The sequence below is a fragment of the Hoplias malabaricus genome, chromosome X2 (assembly GCF_029633855.1).
Source record: "Hoplias malabaricus isolate fHopMal1 chromosome X2, fHopMal1.hap1, whole genome shotgun sequence".
Classification (NCBI taxonomy): domain Eukaryota; kingdom Metazoa; phylum Chordata; class Actinopteri; order Characiformes; family Erythrinidae; genus Hoplias; species Hoplias malabaricus.
In genome coordinates this window covers 23,262,000-23,280,452 of record NC_089819.1, presented here as the reverse complement: position 1 = coordinate 23,280,452, position 18,453 = coordinate 23,262,000, and the positions used below count along the sequence as shown (strand labels likewise).

General features: G+C 43.4%; 1 protein-coding gene across 1 annotated transcript in view; it reads right to left on the bottom strand.

The window, feature by feature from the left end:
• The window catches only part of LOC136677282 (cilia- and flagella-associated protein 299-like), a 109,641-nt gene that overhangs the window by 58,016 nt on the left and 33,172 nt on the right, over nucleotides 1–18,453 (bottom strand). The window contains exon 3 of the mRNA XM_066654776.1: nucleotides 10,914–11,004. Within this exon, the coding sequence (XP_066510873.1) occupies nucleotides 10,914–11,004 (91 nt within the window). The remainder of the gene's footprint in view (nucleotides 1–10,913; nucleotides 11,005–18,453) is intronic.

Sequence of the window (18,453 nt, the reverse complement as noted above, 5' to 3'; positions counted from 1 at the left end):
ACTCCAATAAGTCATCGTGCTTCAAAAAAAATAACCAACGACAACCAACTAAAACACCACAGCAGCACATACAAAACATGACCACACAAATAAACATGTTCTGTTTGCTTCTTGGACAGCACGGTGGCGCAGCAGGTAGTGTTGCAGTCACACAGCTCCAGGGACCTGGAGGTTGTGGGTTCATTTCCCGCTCCGGGTGACTGTCTGTGAGGGGTTTGGTGTGTTCTCCCCGTGTTCCTCTGGGTGCTCCGGTTTCCTCCCACAGTCCAAAAAAAACACACGTTGGTAGGTGGATTGGCGACTCAAAAGTGTCCGTAGGTGTGAGTGGGTGAGTGAATGTGTGTGTGTGTGTGTGTGTGTGTGTGTGTGTGTGTGTCTGTGTTGCTCTGTGAAGGACAGGCGCCCCCTCCAGGGTGTATTCCCGCCTTGCGCCCAATGATTCCAGGTAGGCTCTGGACCCACCGCGACCCTGAACTGGATAAGGGTTACAGATAATGAATGAATGCTTGCTCCTTGGTGTGAGGAGAGTGGTGTGTTCTCCTGGTGTCTGTGTGGGTTTCCTCCGGGTGCTACTGTCTCTCTCAGAGTCCAAAAAACACGTTGGTAGGTGGATTGGTTGTGTGTAACTGTGCAATACTGTCCACAGATTGTCCACTGGTTTAGTGTGTGATGTTCTGGTTCTCTGTCCAGGGAGTGCTCCTCTCTAGAGCTGAACGATTCTGGGTGGGCTCCTGACTCACCTCGGCTCTGATCAGGATGAACTGGTTCCAGAAGTCGAATGAGTCAATTAATAAACGAACGTACATTGCTGAGAGTTTTTGCCAATATCTTCAACATTCAATATCACTTCTGTTCATGTGTTGTTTTGAGAAGCTACTTTCGTGATCCTCAGTTAGGACAAGAATGACACAGGTCTGTATTCAATTAGGGCCCAATACCAAAACAGTGCAACAAATCACCAGTGTCCATCCTCAGACGTACTTCCTTAGCAGGGAGTGTCACTGAAAACGATTCAAAACCAATCAATTGTACCCTAAAATACACAAGGCCGGAATTTCTCTTGATATTTGATACGAGGTGCTGAGATCATTGGGAATCCATATCTCTCAGGGAGAAATCCAGATGAGACATTACCCTCTCCTCAGCCTCAGACCACAACCCTGTGAGAGAATGTGACACACAAAAACTCCAAATCCAAATCTTCAGTGATGAGATTAAGAGGATCCCTTTTCATCTTTTCTGAAGATGTTTCTGCGATGAAGGCCTTCCAGCTGTTCCTTACAGGGACAGAGCAGAGAAAACTATCAAGCAGGTCAGCTCCCAGGCATTTAGTGTCAGTGGCAACAGCAGGGAGCAGTGCTGGGGCATCACGGCCTCTTACGCGCCGGCAACAGGCTGCCTTGTCCACATTCTGTCAGACTCAATTTTGGCTAAGTGCGTGTCTTTCGGGGGTTTGGTCCATGATCCATAAGCATGAAACTGGACCTCATGTCCACTGAGCCTTTAATTTCAGGGATATGGCGAAGGAAGCAGGCTTTTCATTAATGACAGCTGCTTCTTCAAACTGCGGCCAATTATCTCAAATATGTGCTGAGAAAATGGAGGCACGGGATCTGTGCTGTGTCTCTGGGCTTTGAAGGGAACATCAAACATGTCACTATAAAGTGATGGCTGCAAAATTATGGTAAATTTCTTTCCTTATACATCTGTGCATAAAAAAAAAAAATACAGGAATGGTTTTTAAATAGGCACAACATTTTCAGGAGGGCGCCGCACTGGCAATGCATCCATAAGAAGTACGTGACCCTCGACGTTGCTATCACACTTGTGCAACTGAAGCTGCGTCGTTTAATAAAGATGAATGATAATAAAGATGAAGCAGGGCCTCATTCATAATATGGGGCCTTATTTTACTGATCAGAGGTTTGTACAAGCTATGTGTATTGTGTCAGCACCTTAGCGGAACACTAGGTAAGATTTGTTATTTTTGCTCCTGGGCGCCCCCTACAGTCGTAATTCACTTTTACAGCAATATCCTTAAAAACGGGGAGTGAAGGAATAGCCATTTCTCCTCCCTTGGCATCAACGGATGAAGTGCCCTTGAGCAAGACCCCTAATAGCCAACTACTCCCTGGGTGCTGCTCCATGTGTGTATGTTTGCTGCCTATCACTAGTGTGTGTGTGTTGCCATTTGCACAATTGATTGCACTGCAATGAACAATAAAGCATGGTTCACGCTTTGCAATTGGTTTTCATCCAAAAATGATTGGTGATCATTGGTTTGCCACATTTTTACCGAAGGAATAATTCTGGCCCAAAAACGTGGGTCCTGCTTCTTATTAAAAAGAGATGTGGTGCGTCTTACATGTGAAATGACAAGCTGTAATCATTACAGGTACTTTTCAACTGCAAAATCAGCGTGAGGAAGCTACAACCAATCAGCAAACAGAGCAGCGATTTCTACAGAAACACTAAATGCCAAAATATTCACAGCCAACACATTTCACCAAAGGATACCATTGTCCACTCCCTGAAAGGCTAAACTGTGGGGTCATATACCCCAACCCCCGAGTCCTTTGAAAATCTTTGTGTGGCTTTCAAGGCGAGGGTCACACGATAGCTCGGCATGACTTTTTGAAGGTGCTCTCACCTTTGGTCAAGTGCTTTGAAACCAACATGCTATTGTTATTTTACTGGCTATGACTGGGACAAAGGACTAACTGACCGACTCGCGCACACACACACTGTAACGCTATATGGCTGGGAATTTCTCCCTCATTCTATGCTAAATGTGATCTTTGGACTGCATGACTGACCACCTTATTATCCATACATGAAGCAGGCTTATCAATACAGAGCGTACCAGCTCCGCAGACCAAAGACAAACACCTGCTTTGTACAGGAAGTTTCACCGCATTGTAGCCCTGTGAAATTCATTTCATTCAAGCATTCAGCAAAAGACAGACTTGCTAGAAAATTAAACAGGGAAAAACACAGTTAAATGGCAGTGAGACAGATTTAATCCAAACCACATTTGTCAGTCACAGCAAACCTCGCAATGGTAACTTTATACGAGAACTTTAACACAGCAGAATTGTATGTTGGGACCCTGTTGAGCGGCCTATTCCTAAGTGTTCCCACAAAATCAAAAGTAGCTGGTCCTTTTTAGCACAAATTCCAACAAGAAAACAAGCAAACAAAAAAATGATGTGGTCCGTTCAATGTTCTTGAAGGCTCTTGGAGAAAAAACCTTTCTTCAACCTTTCCAGGAATCTTTCTCCAAAGACTAACGTTCCTTCACAGACCAGAGAAAAACACCTTAGAAAGCTAGAAGGATATATATTTTCCTATCAATCTTAATAATGTTTGTAATGTTTACTTTAAGGGAATGATGTCTGTAAGCAATTTGAAGTTTATTAGTTTTTGAAAATGGACTCAGAGTTGAGGATATGACATTATCAGACTTCAGGTTATCTAGGTTTAACTCAAGAGGAACAAAAGGCCATAGAGGCTTCACGTGGTTAGACTTGAAGCTCTGTAGCATAACCTTCAACAACAAGTCATTAGCAGTACAAGTCTGCATTCATTTCCTGATTCATGTCAAACTAATAAACTACTAAAACCAAACCACTTACGAAGGTGTAATTAAGAAAAAAGCCAATTCTAAGTGTATTATCTGTGAAGCCTAAAGCTAGAAAATACTATCCACAGTCCTGCATCATTCCTGATAAGATCTGTGTCAATAACACCGCAGCGTCATTGATAAGTTGTGAATGCTTAATATATATGTGAGTATCTGGAAATCACTTTTGTACATTTTGAAGACCTTAATGTAAAGGTTCTTTACCAGTGACAAATGTATGACTGTCTGTGTGGAGTGTGGTGTGTTCTCCCTGTGTTTGCATGGGTTTCCTCTGGGTGACTGTCTGTGAGGAGTGTGGTGTGTTCTCCCTGTGTCTGCATGGGTTTCCTCCGGGTGACTGTCTGTGAGGAGTGTGGTGTTTTCTCCCTGTGTCTGCATGGGTTTCCTCTGGGTGACTGTCTGTGAGGAGTGTGGTGTGTTCTCCCTGTGTCTACGTAGGTTTCCTCCGGGTAACTGTCTGTGAGGAGTGTGGTGTGTTCTCCCTGTGTCTGCGTGGGTTTCATCCAGGTGACTGTCTGTGAGGAGTGTGGTGTGTTCTCCCTGTGTCTGTGTGAGTTTCCTCCGGGTGACTGTCTGTGAGGAGTGTGGTGTGTGCTCCCTGTGTCTGCGTGGGTTTCCTCTGGGTGACTGTCTGTGAGGAGTGTGGTGTGTTCTCCCTGTGTCTGCTTGGGTTTCCTCCGGGTGACTGTCTGTGAGGAGTGTGGTGTGTTCTCCCTGTGTCTGCGTGGGTTTCCTCCGGGTGACTGTCTGTGAGGAGTGTGGTGTGTTCTCCCTGTGTCTGCGTGGATTTCCTCCGGGTGACTGTCTGTGAGGAGTGTGGTGTGTTCTCCCTGTGTCTGCATGGCTTTCATCCGGGTGACTGTCTGTGAGGAGTGTGGTGTGTTCTCCCTGTGTCTGTGTGAGTTTCCTCCGGGTGACTGTCTGTGAGGAGTGTGGTGTGTTCTCCCTGTGTCTGTGTGAGTTTCCTCCGGGTGACTGTCTGTGAGGAGTGTGGTGTGTTCTCCCTGTGTCTGTGTGAGTTTCCTCTGGGTGCTCAAGTTTCCTCCAACGGTTGAAAAACACACGTTGGTAGGTGGATTGGTGACTCAAATGTGTCCATAGGTGTAAGTGTGTGAATGTGTGTCACCCTGCAAAGAACGAGGTCCCCCTCCAGGTTCAGTTCCCGCCCAGTCATTCCAGGTAGGCTCCGGACCCACCGCGACTGGATAAGCAGTTACAGACAATGAATAAACAAAACACTTGCATGTAAATTTGAGTAATGTCAATGGTCTACAGACCGCTATTAACTCAAGGATGCTATTGCGCGAGTCAACTTTTTTTTCTTAGTAAAGGAATTGTAAAATGGAGTTTCAGGATGATTTTAAGGACTCTAAAAGTATCCACTGGATATTTGTTGTTTTTGTTGTTTTTTTTAATATATTTTAAATATTTGTTTGTCACCGATACTGGACATGAAACACCAATCAGGCAGTGTCCTAATGCTAAGCAACAGAAAATGCAACTCAGGATACCTTAGCCCAGTGGTTCCCCAACTTTTTTCGTCTTATAAATCAAAGCAAAATAATGTGAAAAGTCATATTTACAGTGGAATTATTACAAGTGACATGCATTATGTACATCTTTGTGTACCCCCACAAAAATAGCCCCGCACTTTGGGAACCATTGCATTAGCATTTCTCAGGTGGTTAATCTCAGTTTGTGTAAGCAACTAGTGACCACTGACAGATGATGAGAATGTGCCTGAAATAATGTATTGGGGAAAAGGGATCCATTTCCCTCACAACCTCAGTCAGTGGAAGTAATAGATAATCTAAACTGCTTGCCAACCAAAGAGTGTGTGTGTGTGTGATGGTCTGAAAATGTTGAAAACGGTGGTTATCTCCCGCGTTAACTGCCTGCTTAAATGCAGAGTGGCTCAAGCTCTGACATCACTGTATCACTTGCTAAAGAGTAAAAACAAACAGGAGGATGGGGTGGGATGGTGGCGGGTGAGGGGTTAGAGCACCTTCGGTTTCAAATGTGTACTTCCCAACAAAGGAGCCCCTGAGGCTCCTAGCACAGGTGTGACCTGGATTTGATAAACTTAACTTCTTACCCAGAGTAAATAATGCCAGAGCTGCCCAGGTGCACCTTTTGTTTGTGTGTGACTTTTGGCAGCGGCGCAACTTTCGCAACAGGGCCGGGGGAGGAGAAACAACACAAAGCAGCAGAGCTCCAGGCTTTATGAGCTCAGCTGATGGGACAGATAACGGAAGGCTTGAGAGTCGCTCCCTCAACACGCCCAGATTCTGCTGGGATTGTTTAAGAAGTTTAATGATGGTTGTGATTTGCTAGCTTCTGTCACTGCTGCACATTTCCTGATAGAACAGAGGTTCCAGGTTTTGTCCGCAGGCTACACAAACAAAACGGTTATAATGCCATTTTTTAAGCTGTCAGCAGATTATTAGGGAGTCATTTGTTTGACTCAGGTCTTGACAGACTTGACAAGTATGATTTGGACTTCATATAGCAGTCTGTTAGCCAACGATACGGCTGCAGCACAAATAAGAGTGGTTTAAAGTCCAAATACACTCATGAACCGGGACTGTATGTATACAAATGCTGTGTGGTCTCAAGTGGGATGCAAAGGATTTATGTGGGGAAACCAGATTTAATGACAATAGGAAACTAATCTCCATGCCATGTTTCATTCCTCTTAAACTTATTAACAGATGTAAGGGGTAGAATGCTTCCATATTCAACAAGGACTATTGGAAAAGATTTCATAACATAAAATGGTCTGTTTGAAATTTATCTGCTATTAGTGTTTAGATCTGAGGGGCATTAGTGTAAAATCCCTTAGCCTTGACACTGTGACATACACCTGCATTTTCATCCTTCAACATTTTCTCCTACTATGCTCAGTATGCACCGACCCCCATACACAAACACTATATGGACAAATGCACTAGGAGACCATTACATTACATCTACATGAGATTTTATGACATCCATCCATCCATTATCTGTAACTGCTTATCCAATTCAGGGGCACGGTGGGTTCAAAGCCTACCCGGAATCATTGGGCGCAAGGCAGGACTATACCCTGGGGGGGGGGCGCCAGTCCTTCACAGGGCAACACACACACACATTCACTTACACACTCACACCTATGGTCACTTTTGAGTCGCCAATCCACCTACCAACGTGTGTTTTTGGACTGTGGGAGGAAACCGGAGTACCCGGAGGAAACCCACGCGGACACTGGGAGAACACACCACACTCCTCACAGACAGTCACCCGGAGGAAACCCAAGCAGACACAGGGAGAACACACCACACTCCTCACAGACAGTCACCCAGAGGAAACCCACGCAGACACAGGGAGCACACACCACACTCCTCACAGACAGTCACCCAGAGGAAACCCACGCAGACACAGGGAGAATACACCACTCTCCTCACAGACAGTCACCCAGAGGAAACCCACGCAGACACAGGGAGAACACACCACACTCCTCACAGACAGTCACTCGGAGGAAACCCACGCAGACACAGGAAGAACACACCACACTCCTCACAGACAGTCACCCGGAGGAAACCCACGCAGACACAGGGAGAACACACCACACTCCTCACAGACAGTCACCCGGAGGAAACCCACGCAGACACAGGGAGAACACACCACACTCCTCACAGACAGTCACCCAGAGCAGGAATCAAACCCACAACCTCCAAGTCCATGGAGCTGTGTGACTGCGATACCTACCTGCTGTGCCACCATGCCACCCCCATTCTAAATCCATAGGCATTAATATGGAGTTCCCTGTTTGCAGCTATAGCATCTTCCACTCTTTTGGGAAGGCTATCTACAAAGCCATAGCATTATCCCTCGTCCACCAAATGTTATAGTTGGCAAAAAGCAGTCAGCCAGGTAACATTCTCCTAGCATTTGCCACACTAAGAATCAGTCATTACACTGTCAGATATAGAAGCATGATTCGCCCCTCCACAGAACACACTTTCCCTGCTATGGAGTCCAGTGGCGGCATATTTACACCACTCTATCTGATGCTTGGCATTGTGCTCAGTGATGTAAGGCCTGCATGAGGTTCCTGGTGTTGATGTTAATGCCAGAGGAGGTTTGAAACTGAGTCAGCAGGACATTTTGGCGACTTTGTATTTTTACTTGGTCTGCCACTTCATGGCTGACACAATACATAAGTAGGAATAGTTACATTTTATTTATATACTTTTTTCATGCTCACTTTTATGGACATAATGCCTGTGAATCTCAGTCAGAGAGGATTTGTGTGTGTGTGTGTGTGTGGTGTCTTTGGTGATTTAGCAGCCTTCTTTACGTATCACATATCCCATTCAACCAAAGGCCAATAATTCATACAGCGGTAACAAGGCCCATTATGCTGTGTACGAGATGTTTGATCGGCCAAACCTGAGCGCTCAGACGAACTACTTTACAGTGTAGTTTACACTAGTGGGTGGTCCTACTATGCTGCTTTATCCAAGATTAATTTGGTAATGCGATTCTGTAACAGAACCCTTGCAATGCCTCATACAGCTCAAAGGAGGTAAAACTCAGATCATGTCAGGGGTTCAGGAAGGATGTTTTCAGGTAGAAATAATGTTATAGGATAGAGGGTAAGCGCAGTGTGTGTAATTCAGTCTCCTTTCTGTCCGCTTGATTTGCTTGATCTACACAATCTCAATTTTTTTTCAACCTTGACGGAGATGTTGCAAGCCCGGTGGCGCCACTGTAACCATTGACAGCGCTTAATGGTGTAAATATCACACACCACCGGGGCCTAGGAAATTTTAATTATGACCCAGGAAGCCATAAAAGCCCCTTTTATAAACATGCACAATTATAAATGCTCTGTGTTTGGCCAATAGCACTCAACACCACTTCTGATACAAGTAAATATAGCATCCATAGAACAATATTTACAAGTGCACATCAAATAGTACATTTTCCAATCATGAAAAAGCAGCCGTCTATAACATTATGTACACTGGATACCTTTAGGACCATGTATCTCACGGTAAATGTTGGCAGCAGTAGGTTAAGAAGCAAAAACATACCAACAAGGTCTAAGCTTGTCGGACTATTACGATTACCTGTTATTCAAACAACTTCTGAGGGACATGGTATTAGGTGCTCAAATGTGGGTTTGATTTTAGAAGGGGGTCAGAGGGAGGGTCGGGGGGTTGAGTGGGGGTGGGGGGGATGGTCAGAGGAAAATAAACATTTTTCCAACCCAATTTTTCATCAGAGGAAGCACTTTGGAGAGGGAAAAAATGCAAAATGAGACTCTGAAGATCATGTCAGCAATACTACTGCTGCTAATACACAACGCTGACTAGTTCTGCTGTTTTTTTTCCCTCTGCTCCTCATTTCTAAACACAGGAAGAGGTATATTAGACAGAGCTGTCGTTTCTGGAGCTGCAGCGGTTTTAATATCTGAGCGAGAGGCAGGCTGTAACCCAGTCTTTTATGGCAGCTTTGGTAACACTGGCTTGCACAGTATTGTATTGTTTACAGCATCAACATTTTAAAGGGAAATGTGTCTACGCTTGCCCTGCACTCCATCTGATCCCATCTTCACCACTCCCACTGGGACGGCTGAGAGGTCACATATAAAGCTCGCTTTGGGACTCCTCTTGACAAATCGTGGCGTCAGGGTACTTGTCCCTAGTTGGTTAGAACACAACACTGTGTTGGTTTACATTCCATTTGTCATTTATTTATTTGCCCTCATGTTTGTGGGGGGTATTGTTTTATTAAAGCCGTGTAATGCTGTCAGCGTTTGACCCACGTGACCTAGTGTCCACAGTAGTGACAATAAACACTTGGCCCTCTGTTGGAGGTCAGAACCCCAAACACGTCCTTTCTGCCCTCAATTCATGACAAATGAAGCTCTCCCGGAAGAGTGTTATATGTATTGCAGGCCCTAGCCGTTCCATTAAATCAAATGTTAACAAATGTCAATGTGCAAAAACTACACAAGAAACTAAATCCAACATTCTCCAGCTTGTGCTAACGACGCATTTTGGCCCGGTCTGTTTGAAGTAGCATAATCAAGCAATGTCAAAATACAGCAATTTGCTACGAGGACCTATTTTTTTTGCCTATGGTAAAGGGCATAGAGTTTGGTATGTAGCAATGTAGCACAGGCGATTGCTCTAAGACTGCAAGGGAAGCTCAGCTTCCCCTAAAATGTAAAAAAATAAGTGATCAAATATATACTGTTGTGTGTACATGTCATTGAATAAATACAACAAGCTCAGAACGAGTTCAGAATCAGCTTCTTATCACTGGTAAAGACGCGGCTTTCCTCTCAATCATTCCCGCAGCTTCACAGTGCTTTAAACAGTTCAATAGCGAAGCAGCGAAGTGCAGCGAAACGAGACGAGTCATTGGATAAATGCTGGGCTTTGTTCCGCCCATCGGATCAGCGTCTCTGGGGGTCTATGGGGCAGTGGGCTGGCCTCGGCTGGCCCGGACGCTCAGCTTCTGCATGATGATTGGATGATCTGTCTGAGGCTGAATCCCTTTTTGATTGACAGCGAAGTGAGCTAATCAGCGATCCTTTGGTGTAAAGATCCATGGGAGCACAGGCGGACACACTTCACATGGGCCAAGGCCGTTTAAGCAGCCTAGCTCTGCTGGCCATTGAGAGGACACTAGTCAAGTCCCCGGAAAAGACGCCTTGTTGGTACGACAGGGTCACAGATCATTTTCTTGAAAAGGAACGGAGGGTAGAATTTACGTATAAATAAACCGACACATTTTATGATGTAGGCCGAAATTGAGCTTCCCCTCCTTGAAAGACCAGCATCCGCCACTGCAATGTAGCAATGTTCAATTAATTTAAAATCAGATCATGCAATAGATTATTATTCAGCTAACAGCGTAGTTTACGTTTTTTTTTAGCCTATTGGCTGCCAAGCCATAACTTAATACTAACTAGAGCCAACATGAGTGAAGGGAAGAGTTAAATGTAGAGATAAAGTGTGTAGAGCTAAATGATAAAGAGATGTTTTTAGATTTTTCAACATTTGTAAGAATATGGAAGAAAGGTAGACTTGTGGATCACAGTGGATCTTGTGTGCCATCCGTGTGTTTGTGCATGTGCAGGGGGTGTGTAGATGTTGTAGTCCCCAACCTGTCTGACACAGTGCAGATTTTGTTCGTGCTCTAATGGAATTGATGCCATTTTTTCAGGGGGGAATCCCGTTACGTAGTGAAAGCAGAGCTGGAATAGTGTACTCACAGTCATTTTCCCACTGCGGTTGGCCTCCTCACGCTCAGCCAGCGCTCTCAGGAAGTTATCTTTGAGTTCTTTTCCTGCACTTGCCAGGGTCCTGGAAAAGTCAACAATGAAAAGGTTTGAAATGTTCCTTAAAAAAAGTATTTAAAGCCTAAAATGTTGTCTGTGTAAGTTTGTTCCATTATTATAAGAAAGCTCAAACTGATGCTGATATTAATTTATTACAGCAGTAATTACCCCTTTTCAGCGGTTCCGCTCCCTATTTCACATCTGTACTGACACTGCTTCTACATTTGGCTTGAGTGGATGTGAATAAATAGTCGCAATGATGAAATTAAAAAGAGAAACGTAATAAAGAAGCGAACGACGCTTGCCAGAGTTTCACCAAGTAATCATTCATTTACACAAAACTACTTGTGGCAGTCATTAAATTTGTTTAACTGTAGAAGAAGAGCGTCACAGTTCACACCAAAAGAGAAGGCAAACCCTTAGCTGACACCGCTGAAACTGCAGCAGGATACTGCTCTGAATTTTAAAATAAACCAAACAAACTTTTAAGAGAGTTGCCGCTGAAAGTAAATGCAGCCAAAACCTCTACAGATCTGATTTATGGATCAAAAAATAAGAACAGCCCCCGTGAGTGATTTCAGTTCAGCTCTACAATACTGTAATTAATCACAGTGGGAAATGCTGTTGGATGAATTTCTCTCTCTCTCCCGAATTTCAGGCCTGTTTTGTGTTGAACGATGCTTTATTTTCGATGGGACCTGGCCCCCTTCCATGGAAGCAAAGTTCTGGCATTCTCCAGGAGCCACGGCACCTGACAAAACACTGGCACTCATCTCGCACCTTTTCGCAGTGCAGTACCAGCAATAGCGCCTTGTCATTCACCCCAGCCCTCACTTTGCTCACCTTTCATAATGTCTGCAGTATACCTGCAGAATCACCTGCTTGCCAGTAAACAGCGATTTGAGAGCTTGCTCGAGTTTACACACTCCTCTGTGAGGGGCATGGAGAGGTGAAAAGGGGAGCTGGGTACAGAATAACCAGTCTTCACCTGCTCACACTCTATATGACCATTACATTCTTCCTGGGAGTGAAATTACACACTGGGACGGCAATCACCTTCCCAAAGTCAGGAGACGTGTAATACTGGGGCATGCCCTGACCCTGAACACTGCCAACTGTGATATAAATGTAGAGGGTTTTTTTTTTATTAAATGTTGATGATGGAATTGATCACAATCCGTAGAAAGGTTCTGATCATTGAGGGGTTCTTTTAATATCAGCTACTTTTTAAAAACGTACATTTTTAGGACACTTGAGTGAATTGAATTCATTCTAATGCTATAAACTAATGGGGTTTCACTTGCAAACTCAGTGCCCAAGTGCCCAACCCATCTGTGGCAGTAAACACAGGGCTGGACAATGTGGTCGAAATTTATATCCCAATATAATTATTAATTTTGGTCGATACGATATAATTCGATTGACCCAATGACGTTTTGGTCCCAAGCTTCCTTCTCTAACCGTTAGGTCATGGCTGCCCCTACATTGGAAGTACTGCATGGGATCTTCCTATATGAGACCTCCTTTTGTTTTACAGAATTGGACTGATTTATTTTTACCAGGAAGTATTTATATTTATTCAGTGATGTGATTGACCAAGATCCATCCATTCAATATCTGTAAGCGCTTATCCAGTTCAGGGTCACGGTGGGTCCAGAACCTACCTGGAATCATTTGGCGCAAGGCAGGAATACACCCTGGAGGGGGCACCAGTCCTTCACAGAGCAACACACACACTCACACCTAAGGACAGTTTTGAGTTGCCAATCCACCTACCAACGTGTTTTTGGACTGTGGGAGGAAACCAGAGCACCTGGAGGAAACACACCACAGTCCTCACAGACAGTCACCCGGAGGAAACCCGCGCAGACACAGGGAGAACACACCACACTCCTCACAGACAGTCACCCGGAGCGGGAATCGAACCCACAACCTCCAGGTCCCTGGAGCTGTGTGACTGCGAAACCACCGTACCGCCCCAATTGACCAAGATGCTACGGGTATTATTTAGAGGCTCATTTGCATATTACATACTTACACTGCACAGGAAATCTTGCTGCAACAACAGTTAAAGGACTGGGTTTTTATTCGAGTCATATGACCACTCAGTACTGGCCATTATGCAAATGGATGTGAAGTCAGAAGTCATGCACCTGCACAAGCCAGAAGGTTTAATATTCCTAATGAGCCCAACCCCCCCCCCCCTCCCCCTCTCTCTAGGGTTAACAGGCATCCAGTGTTGCTCCACTCACGTTACAGAGGGACAGGTAGGGGGGCTTTTACAAACAGGACCGGCCGCTTAGAAAGGATTTAGCGGACCATGATGCGCTTGGGGCCCTCTTCTGTTTATTCTGGATGATGAAAAGAAAGCGGGGGGGAAACGATCTAAGTAAATGGAACACACACATGCCATTTATTTCCCTCAAAAGCTACTTGGCTGCCTGCAGTTCATAAATGTGCAGTCACATGCCAAGTACGGTAACATTAGCAAGAAGTGACTGCCGCATTTCTAAACACGGAACACTGCCCTGGAACAATGTGGAGCAGGTAAAACTTGGCCTGTGCAATTCTTATGCTTGATTCCCATCTTAAGACTTCCTATACTATTAAATGTATGACATAGCGTTATGTTTTATATCTGGGATTCGCTATTAAAATGAAACGAGATCCAGTTGTTAAAATTCCCTCCTAGTAGAGGTCTAAATTAATTATGTTTAAATAGCGTCTTATAATCTAGACATACCTCAAATAAAAACATATATTATTACTATTATTATTATTTATTTCAATAGTATTTATTGTTTATTATCATTTTGGAGCCAGTGACACTGTCCTCACTTTCACGTACCTCTTGCTCTCTCTAGTGAACTGGCCACACAAGCTAAATAAACATTTTTACTGGCTTAATATCATTCTCTTAATATTATAAAAAAAAATATACTATTTTTTATAACTATTTTATTAATTCTCATATATTTATCAAACATTGGTCATGGATTGAGGTCAAATCATAACTCAATCCAGGTCTAGACTGAGGTCTGTATTTGGTGAAGCCTGCTATTGGATATATGTTCTATCCCAGAACATTAGCCTCCTATTCCAGTCTTTTTTTTTCCTCCATTTGATTCAATGACAACAAATGCGGCTGTCTAATGATCATGGTTTTTAAGAAATACCTTCAGTGATATTTTACTTTAATCATTTCACAGCCCCCAGGGCAAACATGTAAAGGGTGGCATTTCAGTCAACAATAACTTTTCATCAAATTCAAATCATCACACAATATCCCCTCCTCTGTTTACAAAACTAAGGAGGTACTGACTGAAATTTCAGAATCCATTTAAGGGCATAAAGCCCACCAGCAGCTGGCTGTGAAGCAGGGAAACGGTGTTCGCTCGAAGGACAAAGTGCCATAAAATACCTCTGGGATGAGTTGGAGTGGCACTCGTGATCCAGAAGTAAACCTGACCTCATTAAATTGCATGTGACTGAATGCTGAATCCTCACAGCACTGTTCCAACATCTAGTGTAAAGTGTTTCCAGACGAGCAGAATGTATTACATACGGATACCCTTTCTTCCAGAAGGAATGATTTTCAGTGATTTATTTATTTATTTATTTATTTATTTTTACAAAACTGAAATTCACAATAAATGTTAAAACAGTTTACGTGATGTCATGATAGAAAATTCATAAGGGCAACAAATCACCAATTTCGCACACACATGACATCATGAACACTGTCTGTAGTTTCATATTTCCAAGTCACGGAACGTATTTTGGCCTGGAAAGATGATGAAAGCAGATTACAGAAAGCTATGTGAGGTCTGGATTCACCACCCAGGGAGCACAAACGTGTCAAACAAAATGTCAACAAGTAGAGGTGTTGGACAATTATTAGCTGGACAGGTTAATCTTAGAAATGACCTCACTCGTGCTGTATTTGAAGAATGTGCTGGAGGTTTTCGTGTTGCCGTTCCTCCGCACTGACGGCTGACATTCTTCACTGAGAATATGCTAACATGTCATCGTGGATGAAGTCAATAGCGACCACTGTGTTGATTACTCTGACATTGCTTAAATCGCAATGCAATTAACAAGCATTTTGTTCATTCACATCTACTTTATCAATTACGCAAACAGAAGTGCAGGGTTATTGATGGCCAGTGAGATATGAGCAGCTGTGTTGGTTCTCGTTATTTAAGACTCGGGTGTAATTCATAGCCCAGAGTCGTTTATTGTTCACCATCGTCTAATGTCCTCAAGGGGTCTTCAAATATATCCCAAACCATACAATCTGATTTGATTAAAAAATGAATGGTAATGAGCTAATAGGAAATATAATATAATTCAATAGAAAGAGCATGAAATGACATGGAGCAGCTGCACATGATCATAACATCAGCATGCCCAATATAGGCATGGGTTAGAAGGTTATTAATCCCACCAGCATTGGACTGTGGAGCAGTGGGACTTTGAGTTAATTGAGATGAACTGTTTAAGCATTTTAGCCTTAAGTCTTCCCAGTATGATACCTGAAAAACAGTTGGCTAGGCACCAGTGGCGGATGCTGGTCTTTCAAGGAGCGGAAGCTCAATTTCGGCCTACATCATAAAATGTGTCGGTTTATTTATACGTAAATTCTACCCTCCGTTCCTTTTTAAGAAAATGATCTGTGACCCTGTCGTACCAACAAGGCGTCTTTTCCAGGGACTTGACTAGTGTCCTCTCAATGGCCAGCAGAGCTAGGCTGCTTAAACGGCCTTGGCCCATGTGAAGTGTGTCCGCCTGTGCTCCCACGGATGTTTACACCAAAGGATCGCTGATTCGTTCATTTCGCTGTCAATCAAAAAGGGATTCAGCCTCAGACAGATCATCCAATCATCATGCAGAAGCTGAGCGTCTGGGCCAGCCGAGGCCAGCCCACTGCCCCATAGACCCCCAGAGATGCTGAGCGTCCGATGGGCGGGACAAAGCCCAGCATTTATATAATGACTCGTCTCGTTTCGCTGCACTTCGCTGCTTCGCTATTGAACTCTGTGGACGCTCAGCGTCCTCACTGTTTAAAGCACTGTGAAACTGCGGGAATGATTGAGAGGAAAGCCGCGTCTTTACCAGTGATAAGAAGCTGATTCTGAACAAAAGTTGTAGTGCATATTTGTTCAATGACATGTACACACAACAGTATATATTTGATCACTTATTTTTTAACATTTTAGGGGAAGCTGAGCTTCCCTTGTAGTCTTGGTACTAGGCACAGATACTGCTAGGCACAGATATTGGTGGGTGGGTAGGTGGGTGGCCTAGGGTGTGTTCACATATGAACATTTGAAAGGCTATTATATTTAGGTTATTTTAATTATTCTGGGTGATGTTTCTTAAGGCTGAAGAACCCGTGCAAAACTCATTGCTCCACTTGTGGGTTCTGTGTGTATCTTGCTTTTGAGGAAACGACAGAATCGCACATCTGGGCAATGTTTGGATTCTGAGGCGGGTGTCAAACAGATGTGCCTTAATTACTTTTTTACATAGCAAATTGGAAAGTACACATTTATTCACTCGCCAGATGCCACAATGCATTGGGTGTGGGGGGTGGGTGGGGGTAAAGGGTTCTGAGAAAACATCATTTACATCCAACAAAATTGACCACACTGTTCCCCATATCCGGCATACCTTTAAAACTTGTTAGTTTTTGGCAGCAGCGGTTCAGCTATGTGTGGTGGAGATGGAGCTGAAGATAGCTGCTCGTGTTTATGCTTTTGATTATGATTCCACCCATGATCGTATGCAGTTCTGTCAGAGCAGATTTCAGGACGAAGCTGGGAAACGCCAGGGTGTGGGATATAACTGAATAATGAAAATATAGTCACATATGTGTGTGTGTGTGTGTGTGTGTGTGTGTGTGTGTGTGTGTATGCTTTTGGACTAGACACAAAGTCTCAGAGCAACTGAATCAGTCACTATTTTTATAGGGTCATGATATATGGCCCTTAGAGGACAAGCCTAAGTGGCCTTGAAATATGGTGTTGATGCACATGGTGGGCCTGGTTATTTACCTCCAATTTGAGGGTGTTTTTGGACGTAAGGCATGCCACTCAGCTGTGCGATGTCAAATCAAAGACTGAGGTTACAGTGTTTGTGTGTGTGTGTGGGAGTGGACCCTACACATTCATCCTCTAAAAGGTCTAGGAAATAAAAAAAACCAACCATATATTCAGTAAACACTTTTTCATTATGCTTTATTCTGCAAATAGCAGATTTTCAGCTGTGGACCTTAGATCTGTAGATCTCAGCACATGTGCACTGGTCAATCTTGAATTCAGGACCACAAAAGATGGGAATTATTTAGACTAGCCATGAGCCCACAGAAGTAATTAATCACAGAGAAGCATAATAAAAGGGATTCTTTCTGGGAATGGATTTCAGATGGTCTTTACACTTGATATACAGGCCTCCAGTGGAACTGTCACAATAACAAAGGGAAGCCGGGGGAGGGGCGCGGAAAGTATATAATGACATTATTAGTGCGATGCAAAAGTTAAAAAATGTCAAAGAGCGACAAGACAGAAACCGTAAGGGGCTTCAAGTCTCACACCACAAACGTCAGTATAATTCTCTGAATGAATAGATGCTTTTCATTCCTGTAAAGTGAAAGGTTCCCGATGTAAACCAACTCCAACAGTGTGCGTTACACTTTAATACCAGTATCCAACCCCTGTCATGAAATATATTGGACCTGTCAAAGGTCCTTAACTCAAATGTTTGGCATTCCAGATGTTTTGAGTTCCGAAAGTGTTTTGAGGCAAGCCCCCTTTGTTTTTGATCACGTGACTTGAGACGATGCCGTATTTCTGAATGTGATTTTCCAGTGTTGTACAATATATACTTAAAAGTCATGGTATAAACGTTCTTGAACAATTTCGATATATGTTTTATGTATTTGTTTTAACATGTTTTTCAGAGAAATGCCCTGGTAAACTGCTAATTCATGACAACATACATTTACAGCCACTCATAAGAATCATACAATACACAAGCAGAAATGATAACTAGTCTTAAATGGCATCTAGTTAAATAATCTCTTGTGGTTTCTCAGTCTATATAACATTATGTATGAAAGCTGGCAACAGACAACTGTTTTTAACGATGAAATGTTCTTGTGTTATTGAGTTTTCTCTGGTTTTCTCTTGGCCTCTGATAGTGAAGACATTAAAGTCGACCTAGATCACGCGAAATTAACTGCTCCCAGAAGCAAATGCTTTTTTGGAAAAATTTTTATGATCCTTCCACACTCAAGTTACTCAGGCTTCAGTCAAATTCTATTCAGTTTGTGTGTCCACTGTGTTTTAGAATTCAGCAATGTTCATTAATCTTATTGATTACACTACCTCCATAGCGTCAGAAATCTTTCGTCAGTTCTGAGTAACTTGTTGTATATTTGTAAATAACAAAAATGTGTAATGGATGCTTTAAG